Source organism: Drosophila obscura, unplaced genomic scaffold, assembly GCF_018151105.1.
Source record: "Drosophila obscura isolate BZ-5 IFL unplaced genomic scaffold, ASM1815110v1 contig_4, whole genome shotgun sequence".
Classification (NCBI taxonomy): domain Eukaryota; kingdom Metazoa; phylum Arthropoda; class Insecta; order Diptera; family Drosophilidae; genus Drosophila; species Drosophila obscura.
The window spans coordinates 5,905,678-5,917,662 of record NW_024542828.1 but is presented as its reverse complement, the minus strand read 5'-3'; the positions used below and the strand labels follow the sequence as shown (position 1 = coordinate 5,917,662).

Below are 11,985 nucleotides of genomic sequence, written 5' to 3'. Positions count from 1 at the left end.
GAAAGATTCATAATTTAATTAGCAGCTGGTGACGCCAAATGCTTGGGCTTTTATTGATATTAATACCGATTACGCTTACCTTTAGGCAAGCCTCGATTTTTGTGGCGAAATTTGAAGATTTCATTTGCCAAACCTTGTACATAGATACATATAGAAGAGGGCGTGTTTTAGATGGGATTAAATTCCTATTAATGTTTTTATTGGAACAAAATAATTTAAAGCAAAGTCCTCCATTTTTGCATTCGACTTTTAAGGTAATTTCTAGTATAGTATCAAGGTTGGCATAATTTATTGTGGATCACATCCAACCTAATTCTAAAATGTTTCTTTTCCAAAGCCTACTTATAGGCTCCAGCGAAAATCTTCTCAAATGGTTTCCAAACTGCGCGATTTTACAGCATCTTCGGATCTCTTCTGCAATTCTATCTCCGCGGAGCTATCACGCTCATGGTTGGGATAGAAATTGATATGCCAGATATCGGCTATGCTCACAGCCATATCTCGTTCAAAGTTGCTCAACAGTTCGTTGCTAAAGCCACTGACTTCCGTACTGGCGGAGCTACAGCGGCGCAGTATCATCTGCGAGTGACGGCGATAGGTGTTGGGCGTGGGCACCTGACTGATGTGCGGCTGTTCCGTGTTCCAGTAGTAACGGTTGAGGCGTCTGAGGGCCAGGCCATAGACCCAGCCAACGGTGGCAATGATGGTGATGGGCACCAATGGATGTATCACAGTCAAGGTGCTCAGGAAGGGGCAAAATACCAGGCACAAGCGACTAAACGTCACCACCGAAAGCATCAGCAGGACTCGGTTCTCATTGGCAACCATTTCCCCCGTGCAGGTGGTCAGTACGGCTATCGAGGCGGAGTTGGCCAGCTTCAATATCAGCCAGAAGATGAGCTCCAGTCCCACGCGTCGGGAGTTTCGTTCTAGTTACAGAGAAGGAATAATTTTGGGGGTGAATATCTAAATTAATTTGAGATTTCTTACCAGTTTCAGGCAGCAGCCAGACGAGGTAGGTGCTCAGGCCTGCAGCAATCATTAGATTGCCCGCCCAGCGCCAATGGCGACGCGTATAGAGAATCATGTAGAGACCCACAAAGACGCCCACCATTTCGGCGAATCCCAGGGCCGCTGTATTCACATGAACCTGAGCTGCTCCCAGGTTACGTATCATCAGGAGTGTGATGTTGTACAGGACCATGGCACAGCCCCAGATCCAATGAATGTAGATCAGTTGGCTGTGCTTCGTCTCTCCATCCCAGATGCGACAGTAGCTGCGCTTCTGTTCGGCCAACAGTTGCAGATCCTTGGCATATGCCGTCAGCTGAACATCCAGGGTGAGCGGCACCTTTCGATTGTTGTAGGTGGCCGACTCCAGGAGCTGTCGCAGTGCCGCCTCAACGCGCTGGTGTCGCAACAGCCAGCGGGGAGCATCGGCAATCCAGCGATGCAGCCAGACAAGTACGATGAGGGACGAGGATATGGCCACGTACAGGTAGCTCCAGTCATCGAAATAAATGGATATGCCGGGCAGTAGAACAAGTCCAATGGACCAGAATAGCTCCGACAATGTGATGACTATGATGCGCGCCTGTCCCGTGGTAATGTCGTTTACTGTTGTTCAGAGATGAAAATGGAGTTCGTGTCTTGGGTCTTTTGATTTGAGCTGCACTCCACTTACATATGAACTGCCCGGATGTGTACATGAGGGCGCAGAATACGGACGTAAGACAGCGAAAGTAAATGTGCAACTGGTAGGTGTCCACCAGGCCCGTAAGATTCCCACAGAAGATCTGTCCGAGCATGCCCAACAGCATGAGGCGACGCGGGCTGATTCTAGAGGAGGAATTTCAATCATTAATTTGGATTTATTGCAGTAATATTCAGAGTAAAAATACCGTTTGAGAGCCGTGTGGGCCATTAGACCACCGATGAGCGCACCCAAAGCATGAAAGGATTGCGTCACAGCCACCAGAACGCGACGCGAGCAAATCAAATCAAATTCCGTGATTAGCGACTTGTATGCCGTTGTGTGCTCCACTTGCTCACAGGGCAGAGATGACGGGGCACTGGCATTCCACTCCTGCCCGTGGCGACTCACAAACCCACGGGCTAGCGTCTGGGCATAGGCATTGCACACATCCACATTGAACAGTCGATCTGTGCTGCGTTCCTCCTGCCACAGATTGTTGATGCGACTTTCGTCTGCGGGCAGCGGTTCGCTGGCATTCCAGTCGGACGGACGACACACAAGCTCGCCTTTCCAGGGGTACGGCGCCGTGTAGATAATGCAGGCCATGAACCAGGCACTCGGAATCTTGCACAGAAATATCAGGAGTATGGTGCGCAACTGCCAGCGTCCGAAGCTGCCATGGATCTGCTCCACGATGTCCACGGCAACGGATGACTTGCGTCGACTTGAACTGCCACCCGATTCCGATTCCCATTCCGGCATGACCAGGCTGACACCTGACACCTCGGCGAACGTGCTCACACTGAGCTTGCTAATTTTCCATCGATCGGATATTTTGATACGCGTATGGCCTGGAGGGAAAACGATGTTTGTTCTACTGTTTAGTTGTCTCCACAAATTGGTGCAAATTAGTCGGAGATTTTGTGCCCAGTCTGAGTGACTGAGTAGCATTATTATTAGCATTGTTTTCTTTTGATCTATACTACTCGTATCAATGACGTGTGCTGCATGCAAAATGGTCAAGAGCTGTCTATATTATTTAATCTCTTTCAAATTGGGCAAGAAGAAACATTTCCATTGATCATTGGAACCCATTGAAATATATTTTTTATTAAGAAGCTATAATTAATATGACGAGATTCACACGTCACGGCCAAGTAAGTCCGGAAGGTTCCCAAACTTGTGAATTTTATTTGAAGATTTAACTATACCATAAAAAGTGAACAATTATACCTTCGCTGCAGATAACTGGCTATAAAACTATAACTTTTTGGTGTCAATAGATTGTCTGGACTCTTCCCATAAGGGAGAGATATGCCTCGCGGCGATCGTGCGATATTTGACCGAGATAGAGCGTATTATACTTGATCCTTGAGCACCATCAAAGATTTCAGCAACAATTTCGATCACAGGAAGTACATAATGGCACGCCCAGATTGGTCCTCAAATAGCCAAGCTCTGGTCTGGGTTTAAACGATCGAGGATATTTTCCGTATGGCGGATTTTGAGCGATCTAAAACTAAACTGGCTAAAACCAATTACACACATTGCGCCTACTTCCCCCTGTAAAAGCTCGCCACTATGTAACTAGCGCAGTTTCATGGCAGCAAGCCTTTGACACAATGAAAAGATGCTGCGAAATTTAGTTCCAGCATTGGCCGTCGATCAAAGCGGCGCCACTGTGCAACAACAACAGCTTTTGTTTTGTTGTTACAACAATTTTACTTGAGAAACAGAAAAAAAATACTGCAAAAAAAACGTACACCATAAAAACAAAAAAAAAAAACGTTTAGCATTTTTTTGGTTGTTTTGGGTTAAAAACTTGGCTAAGTTAGTTCACAAACCCCTCTCACTTACCATTGACAACAACCAACCAGACGCCATCGCAGATGCCCCAAACGGCTTCCTTGTGATCGGAAAACCTTGATTTGACAAAGTCCTTTTCGAGGATCAAGGATATTGTCTCAGTCATTTACACATATCGGTCGATCTGGCCGTGCGATCTGGCTTCCTGTAATCGGAACAATATTTTTGATCCTTGGATAAAGACTCCGATGGCCAGATCTATGCATATTTTAATTTCTTTGATTTTTTTCGTTTGAGCTTATGTATATATACATATGAATTCCCTATCGCTTGCCTTATAATTAATTGCGGCATTTGTAAATAAATAGATACGACTGTTGTATATTTTATTGATTCATTTGTTTTATTCAATTTGACCTGCATGTATGTATGTATGAGTGATGTTACTATGCTGATTGTGTGGTTCTCTCTCACTGCAAATGTCACTGTTCGTCGTGACACAATCGTGAAAATGCAAGAAGAAAATGTGTATGAAACATGCTTGACTTATTCAATGTCACGTATTTTGCTCTTCTGGTTTTTTTGCTATATAAAACGACAACAGGTTGTGTTGTGTTGTGTCATAATTAACCAATACATAGTTTGAATATATTTTACATTTGGATTTCCCGGGTTATGTTGTTTGTTTTTCTTTTTTTTTGTTTTGATTCAGGCAATTTGCTTTGTTGTATATGTTTTTCGTTGGCATTGTTTATTCAAATGTTGCATTCATTTAATCGCTTTCTCTTTCCTTTTTTTTTGGTGTCGATCTCCAATCAATTATTGTCTGAAACAATTATGTCAGCTAACAACTTCACTTTGCTTTCCAATTGTCTGGCAAAACAATACAAAGTTGTTACGAAAATAAGCAGTTACGTGCGCATTTCTCTACTCGTGTTAAAAAATTTAATTTGGTTTTTATTTTGAATCCTTTTTTTTTCTAAATGGTATTCTGCGGTATTTACAGGTGGGGGGGGTGTGTTGTCTAAGCGTTTAAATAAAATAAATGCGTTGTTGGATCGAAAAACATTTCCCAAGCACTACGTACTTAGACTAAAAGTGGATTTGGCTTTGCAGAGACTTGGCATAACAATACAACAAAAGAACTATGCTAAAACTAATTAATTAATCTAGTTTATGGCGTGTAATCGATGCGCTGTGACAGTGTACATTTTATTCGAGCTTGCCCCTCCCACTGGCTCACACAGCAGTGGGTTTCAGCACTCGATTTATATTTATAAAATATATATATATTATTCTATTATTATATGTATATATGCATTATGCAAAAGTATTTACAATTCGTCAGATGGTTGGTGCGACTTATCAGCAAGGAGTATGTACGGTTAGGGCATCCATAGATGTCTGAGTGTAGCTTAGGTTTAACTTTATGTTTAATACGCGCACAGCGATTAAGCTTTAACTATTTGTAGGGCTCTTAGTTACATAACTCTATGTGTATGCTTTTAGATGAGATAAGCCGAAACGATTAGCGTGTTGTTTTTGTTTGTTTTTTTGTCTGCTCAATTAACATTATGGCTTAGACGCTAGTGTAAAGTCCTTCGGTTGTGGTTTATGCTCCAGCTCAGCTATTTCTATATATATATACTATATATTCTGTTGAGTTGGTGTCTGATTAAAACTAAAACTAAAACATTAATATTTGGTTTCGAGTTCAATGATCCGTGCTGAGCGCATCATCCACGTTGCTGTCCCAATTGAATTCCGTGACGCCCTGCTTGAAGTAGATGTTCCCGAGATTAGCATACCGCTGCTCGAAGTTGGTGTCCTTTGCCTTCAGATGTTCAAAACTGTAAGGAGAAACGAAAAACCCATAATTAATATTCACTCAGGTAGCTGATGGCAGAGTACAGTACAGTTTTACAATTCTTAATCTACTTCTTTCCGGAATCTACGCATTTCCCAACTTGTCTTTGTCGTAGGGTTTTTTTTGGATTTCCCCCCTTCCACGACCCGATCCTTCCCTCCTCTAAGCATTGTTACACGGTCTTTCTGCCAAAAGCTGCTCAATTTACTTATGCGCAATAGAAGGTTTTCTTATATATGTATATACGATGTGTGTATGCACCCTGCCCTGCCCTGCCCTGCCCTTGCCCTGTCCGTAAAAATCCCGTCAATTGTGGATGCAGCTGCCTTAAGTACAGCTGTATGTACAATAAATAAATCCAAGACTTGGGCAAGACTTACACACACACTCAGACGCGTAGCGTTTGCCTTGCCCCGAGCGCATTGTGAGTGCAGAAAAATGTCAAAGGTCATAAGCGGCAGCAGCGGCATTGTTCCGGCCAAGACAAAAGGTTCCTTCTGGCAGGCACCAAAAAGATTTTGAGGGAAGGAACACACAAAGCAAAAAACGAGGAAAAACCCCGCGTCAGTCAACAGGCCTAAGTCACAGTTAATGAAACACTTTTTCAACCCAAATCCAACCCGAGCTTGCAGCCTACAGATGGATGGGATGGGATGGGATGGTTGGATGGATGGGATGGTCGGTGGTGGTGCATTGGTATTTTTCTCGCTTCCTTGCCCAAGACGTCGTTCCACCCCTGAGGATGGGGCGCAGGCGCAGCTGCACATTTTGTTGCGTCGTTTCCTCGCTACGCCTGAGAAGGTAAGAAGGCCTTTCGCAGGGCGGAGGGTGGTGGTGGGGGGTTCCCATCGAGTGCACAGGAGAGAGAAGGCAGCACCGCGCGCAAGTCTCACGTGTGCGCAATCAGCGTCGCAAGATGGTTATCCAACTGGTCGATCCGGGTGGGTTCATCCTTCAGGCCTACTTCCTGCCATGGGAAAATGCCGGCACACACAGCAAAATCAAAAGCAAAGAAAATAAAACGGAACGGAGCAGAACTCGTTCTTGTTTTGTTTTGTGTAGAATTTATGTATTTTGAATTCGGATCTTAGCTAAAAGTATAATTTATAATAGAAATAGTACGCATACATTCATATGGGATAAAAGGATGGGGCAGGGGTGGGTGGGGGGATAGCCTAAATGTTTCGTGCCTTGAGCACCTGCTTCTGTGGCGGACTGGGCACGTTCTCCTTGCCGGGGAACAGCACTGTCTTCTTGGGTGTGCCCGCCGCCGAACGGGTCGTGCGCGGTGTGCGTGGGGTGCGTGGGCTGTGCGGCGTGGCCACCTTGGGGGTGCGCTGTGGACGGGGCGAGGACTTGCAGGCGAGCAGCTCGCTGATCTCGTTGCTGCTGTCCTGGCGCACACACTTCTCCGAGGAGTTGAGCAGCCACGAGGTGATCTTGTCGCATTCGGCTCGCAGCTCCGAGTCGATGAGCAGATCCTCGATCTTCTCCAGATCGGTGGTGTTCGGCTTGTTGGCCTTGCTGGGCGTTGTGTGCATGGACACGGAGGCCGGCTGCTTCGACTTGAGGGCAATATTCTCGAGCTTCAGCTGCTCGCATTCCTCGCGCACCTTCACGAGCATCTGCTCCTTGTTGTCCAGCTCCAGTTGGGCGAACTGCAGCACGGTGGCGAACTCGTCCAGGGCCTTCTTCATGTCCGCCATGTACGCCTCGCGGGTCTCGTCCTTGCGCTGCAGCTCGTAGTAGTGGGCCATCTGAGCGTCGCCGTCGATACGCTCCTGGAACGAGTTAGCAATCTTATTGAATTTGGCCAGGGTCTCCGCTTCGCCGGCAAGCAGCTCATGGAGCATCGACTCCTTCAACGATACCTCGCTCTGCAGCGTCTCCGACGAGGAGCGCAGCGCATTCAGCGCCTCCTGCGATTCGGTCAGTTGCTGGCGCAGCTGCTCCGCATCGGCCTGCAGGCCCAGGTAGCTCTGCTCGAGGGCGCCCTTGGCCAGCTGCACGGACTCCAGCTCCGCCTTGAACTGCTCCACATCGGCATCGGATTTCTTCAGGCGCTCCATCAGGATGTTCACCGTGGACCGGGTGTTGGTGAGCGTCAGCTGGTAGTTGTACTTCTCGGTGATGGTCTTGGCCATGTCCTGCTTCAGCTGCACCAGCTGCTGCTGCAGTGCATCGCTCAGCTGGATGTAGTAGTCGATGCCGTTGCGCAGCTGCTCCTCGCACTTTTGCAGCTTCTCGTCGCGCTGTCGCAGCATGTCGTTGGTGGTCTCCAGCAGCACCATCACATCCTGCTTCTCCAGCTCGATCTTGATGAGCTCGTTCTCGGCCAGCTTCTGGCGCTTGTCCAGCTCCGCGCGCCAGTAGCTCTTCTCACGCTCCACGGCGCTCTCCATGTCGTTCTCCACCTGCTGCTGCACCTTGGCCACCGCCTGCTGTTGCTCCGTTTGGCGCGCCTGCTCGCGGCACAGCTGTCGAATCGTGTCGCAGTGGGCATCGATCTCGCAGTTCTTGTCCAGCAGCTCGTCCTGCAGCGACCGGATCAGGGTGCACTTGTTGGCCAGATCGTTCTTCAGCGTGTTGCGCTCCACGCGCAGGCACTCCTGCTCCGCGTGGCTGCTCTTCGCCTCCTGGGCATAGGACAGGGCATCCTGTTCGATCTGCTCCTTCAGCTGAGTCACATCGGCCAGCAGGGCGGCATTGTTCCGCTGCAGATTCTCAATCAACTCGATGTTCTGGGCCGTCTTCTGCTGCTCCTCGCCGCACCGCTCCTTGGCCAGGGCCACATCCGCCTGCAGGGCACTCAGCTGGACAGTCAGTTGATTCTGCTCGACCATCTGCTGCTCGCTGGACAGCAGCAGCTGCTCGTTGGCCAGCCGTAGGGCCTCGCTTTCGGCGATCAGTGTGTCCACCTGGCGCTCGTGCTCCTCCCGCTGCTGGTGCAGGGCCAGCTCCATGCCGGCCAGGCGATCCATCTGCTGCGCGTGTTCCAAAGTCAGCTGCTCGTTGCGCTCCTTGTGCGCGTGGTTCTCGCTGGACAAGGCCTCGATCAGCTGCTCCGACTTGGCCACCGCCTGCTCGTGCTCCTCGCGCAGCTTCAGCTCCGCCTCCTTCAGCTGCTCCACATGACGCCGCAGCACATCCAGCTGACTGAGCTGGCTCTCGATCAGCTCGTTCTTGTGCCGAATCTCATGCTGCAGTGCCTCCTTGCCCTTCAGCCGATTGGCGGACTTGGCCTCCTTCACGGGCGTCGTGGCGGCCGAGTGCAGGGGCGTGGAGGCCGCTGTCGAACCGCCGCTGGCTGGCGCCTCCGTGTGGCTGGGCGCCGGACGGAAGCGCAGACGCTGCGGCAACGATGGAGTCCTGAACAGGCGCAGACCCTTGGACTTTTTGTCCTCCTTGGGTATGGCGAATTCCTTGGCCTCCTTCGAGCTGGACGCAAAGCGCACGGCATCCTTGAAGAACTTTTCGATTTGCTCCTTGCGCTCTGGCTGCACCGGTGCCGGGTTGGCCGCAACTGTGGCGGCAGCAGCAGCAGCGGCGGCTGCAGCAGCAGCTGTTGTGGGCGTGGCACTGCCCGTGGAACCGGCAGAGCTATTGGAGGCAGCTGGCGAGGCACACAGGGCCACATCCACATCATTGAAACGCTTCAACTTGGCCTTGGAGAAGGACATTCTGGCTGCTGCTGTTTGTTTGTTGTTTCGTTTGGAGCTTAACTTTGTTATGGCTTTTTGTTGTTGGATCTTTGGATTGGCGCGTTTCTTTCTTGTTTGGGTTTAACGTCTCATAAATAACTTTCGTTTAACTTTTAGCAATAACAAAAACTCAATAATCAAACATAAACAACACAACTTTAACTTTTAGTTTCTGGTTTAATTTTCTTTGTTTCTTATTTTTTTTTTGGGTAAACTGTTTAACAAATCTGTCCGTTTTAATTTTAACTATTTTCTGTATTCTGTTTTCTGTGTTCTGTTTTCTGTAATTCGTGGTCTGTTCTCTACACTACATAAATATCCCACTTTCCCGTTGCTACCCGTTGCTCTCGCTCTCTCGCTGTGTACCTACGCGTTCCGCTGTCAAAACCTAACTAAATTCCCTGTCGTTGCGCCGGCGCACAGGCAGACCCCGAAACGAGCCGCAGCCACAGTCGGAGCACTGGAGAGGGAGAACGGCGTACGGCGGTATTGGTGTGTATATGGCAGCAGCTATACAAAGGCGAACAACCAACCCTCGGGATCGGAACGCGCAAAGGGTCGCGTGTGCGTGTGTGTGTGTGTGTGTGGAAGTGATCCTTCTTTGTTGTTGTTCCTGTTGTCGTTGTCTCTCACCTCTGTGGGTAGCTATATACCCTATGCCAGGTGGGGTATTTCTGTGTTTCTTAGGAAGTTCGGTGGGTTCAGCAAGCAGCAGTATGTGTACTCAATTTTACTGTGATTGTAAAGGAATGAGTGCTGATACTACTGCACATTTCTTACACTTAGAATATATAGCCAGTTCTTCTATTGTTAGATTACTGGTTTAGTTGTATAATTTCTTGTTGCTTCATGCTCGATTAAAGTTCAAATATTTGCAAGTGATAATAGGAGATCACATATCAGTTTTCTAGGAATTTTAATACGTATAAAATGAGTTATGTTACAGGAACATATGCAGAGTAACGGATTTGTTTTACAGATAGATCATTGTCTATATTTACCGACAGTTTAGGCGTTCTTCTTTGAGAGATAATATAATAGTTAAGATTAAATCTTTAAACTGCAAGAATATTGATCACAAACGTCTCAAATAGTTCCACTATTCGTTAACTCTATTTGAAACATAAAAGTCTAACAGCTTTCACTTCCACTTAACGCTCCAAGCGCACTTTCAAGAGCATTCCGTATTCGCTGTGACTCTGCCCAAGGATTTATTACGCTCTGTTTGGTTTGGTGGTGGTGGTTCGTGCCACAGTTCCTTATCCTTAGACGCCGCTGTCGCAGCGCTTATCTATGTGTGTTTGTCAAGACGTCGGCATCGCATTTGTGAACTATAGAATATGGTATATGGCACGGGACGAGTAATTTTTTTACTTTTAGCGCGCGCAAATGTTGCAATTGTAGTCCAAAGACAAGCAGGGTTCACAGGGGGTATGGGGTATGGGCATGGGTATGGGTATGGGTATGGGTGGGGGTAAATAAATACATATATAAGGCAGCGGGCATAGATAGCAGATAGAGAGTTCAGGGGTTCCGCATTCCCTTACTCTTGCTTGCAAGGAGTGTATATAGTATATAGGAAATGTCTGTCTGCCAAGAAGAGGCACTCACACTCACAGTCAACACTCGCATCTGTTTGTCCCTGTCCCTGTCTCAAATGCGACTGATCTTGTAGAAAATACTGGAGTACGAGGAGTGGTATATGGCTTGATGGGTGGAAAATGTCCGTTATGGCTCCAACTCCAACTCCAGCTGGCAGCCAGCATACAAATTGTTAATTTGATACGAAATACGATGCCCGCATAATTAGTAGGAAAATGTGTAAATGTGACGAGGGAAATGGGCGGGTCGTCCTTTTGCTCCTGCGCATTTAATTGAATTGAATTGCGTGGAAAATGCTTGAGGCAGCGAGCTGCAGCTTCAGCGGCAAATTGATTTGCCTTGATCAGGCGAGGGAGTTAAGCAATCGCGAGAATCTATCAAGCCATGCCCAACCCATATGACATCCTGCTGATCCTGTGGCAGACAGGCGGCGTGTCTCCTTCCCCTTTGCTGCTGTGCAACTAAAGGAGGCACAATGTCACAACTGCCAACTGCCAACTGCTCAGCTGGTTGTTACTCAACAATGGCATAGAATGGTTGGGCATATATTCTAGCAAAACGAAAGGTGATAATGCCAGGGTTCTAAATCCAGGAAGCATGGAATTCTGTGTGGGTCACAGACACACAGCTGTGCCGGAGACAGCAGAGAGATAAAAGACATAAGGAAGTAGGGCTGCCTTGAGGGATTTGGATAGACTTTGCTAATGGGTGTAACTCTGCGCAGTGAATCTTTGCTTAAACTTGTACAAAATAATGAAAGTTCTCGCTCTAGAATCCTCTTTACACAGGTGAAAACCCACAGCACTGCTACAATAAAATGTTCCTTAAACAAAAGCCTCATAAGTACTATAAATGATGTTCGGGGCTAATGATTATTTTCCCTTTATTGCAACACCTTCTTGCACATCAGTTTCCCATGCCTGCTCGTGCATAACCGATGTGCATTGACAGTGCCCCGCTAAAAAGTAACGCGATCTAATGATGGGCACCACCATGGGATCCTTCCACACAATAACCTTTCACTGAACACCCAATGTCAACACAAAGTGATCGAAACAAAGGCTTGAAACTTGGGCAGCGTTCTCAAAGGGTTCTTCTCCTGGCACCCTGGCACCCTGGCTCATGGGATACAAAAGGAACTGAGTCATCGACCTTCGGCCCCAGACGTTCCGACAGCCCCGATGCGCAGCAGAAAGAACCGGACGGATGTTCAGGTTTCGTGACCAGAAAAACGTGTTGTAACTACGACTAAAGAAAGACTAAAGATGGAGACTGCTGAAGGCAGAAGCCAGATGGACATAGTTCACAAAAGC

The 11,985-nt window shown here is 47.7% G+C and overlaps 3 protein-coding genes across 4 annotated transcripts in view; all 3 read right to left on the bottom strand.

Moving 5' to 3' along the window:
* Window positions 1–165: 165 nt before the first annotated feature.
* Window positions 166–4,512, bottom strand: LOC111065756 (solute carrier family 22 member 3). The gene is made up of 5 exons (XM_022354143.2): window positions 3,554–4,512; window positions 1,902–2,547; window positions 1,685–1,839; window positions 991–1,617; window positions 166–929 (listed from the first exon to the last, which is right to left on the bottom strand). The coding sequence occupies exons 1-5, from the start codon at window positions 3,666–3,668 to the stop codon at window positions 367–369; spliced, it is 2,106 nt and encodes a 701-aa protein (XP_022209835.2). The 5' UTR covers window positions 3,669–4,512; the 3' UTR covers window positions 166–366.
* A 1-nt stretch (window position 4,513) lies between these two features.
* The window catches only part of LOC111065757 (heparan-sulfate 6-O-sulfotransferase 2), a 104,576-nt gene continuing 97,104 nt past the window's right edge, over window positions 4,514–11,985 (bottom strand). Inside the window, exon 6 of the mRNA XM_022354144.2 lies at window positions 4,514–5,352. Within this exon, the coding sequence (XP_022209836.2) occupies window positions 5,217–5,352 (136 nt within the window). The 3' untranslated portion in view covers window positions 4,514–5,216. The remainder of the gene's footprint in view (window positions 5,353–11,985) is intronic.
* Window positions 5,871–9,551, bottom strand: LOC111065755 (golgin subfamily A member 4). 2 transcript variants are annotated; one of them, XM_022354142.2, is made up of 2 exons: window positions 7,241–9,551; window positions 5,871–7,150 (listed from the first exon to the last, which is right to left on the bottom strand). In XM_022354142.2, the coding sequence occupies exons 1-2, from the start codon at window positions 9,047–9,049 to the stop codon at window positions 6,545–6,547; spliced, it is 2,415 nt and encodes an 804-aa protein (XP_022209834.2). In that variant the 5' UTR covers window positions 9,050–9,551; the 3' UTR covers window positions 5,871–6,544. The 2 variants fall into 2 exon arrangements, with proteins under 2 accessions (XP_022209834.2, XP_022209833.2); XM_022354141.2 differs by having other exon boundaries at window positions 5,871–9,550.

Excerpts from the sequence above, each read along its gene's own strand:
- LOC111065756 (XM_022354143.2), bottom strand. The coding sequence starts at position 3,668 with ATGACTGAGACAATATCCTTGATCCTCGAAAAGGACTTTGTCAAATCA. Across the intron at positions 2,548-3,553 it reads CTGGTTGGTTGTTGTCAATG|GCCATACGCGTATCAAAATA; the intron begins GTAAGTGAGAGG and ends TTTTCCCTCCAG. Across the intron at positions 930-990 it reads CTGGCTGCTGCCTGAAACTG|AACGAAACTCCCGACGCGTG; the intron begins GTAAGAAATCTC and ends CTCTGTAACTAG.
- LOC111065755 (XM_022354141.2), bottom strand. The coding sequence starts at position 9,049 with ATGTCCTTCTCCAAGGCCAAGTTGAAGCGTTTCAATGATGTGGATGTG.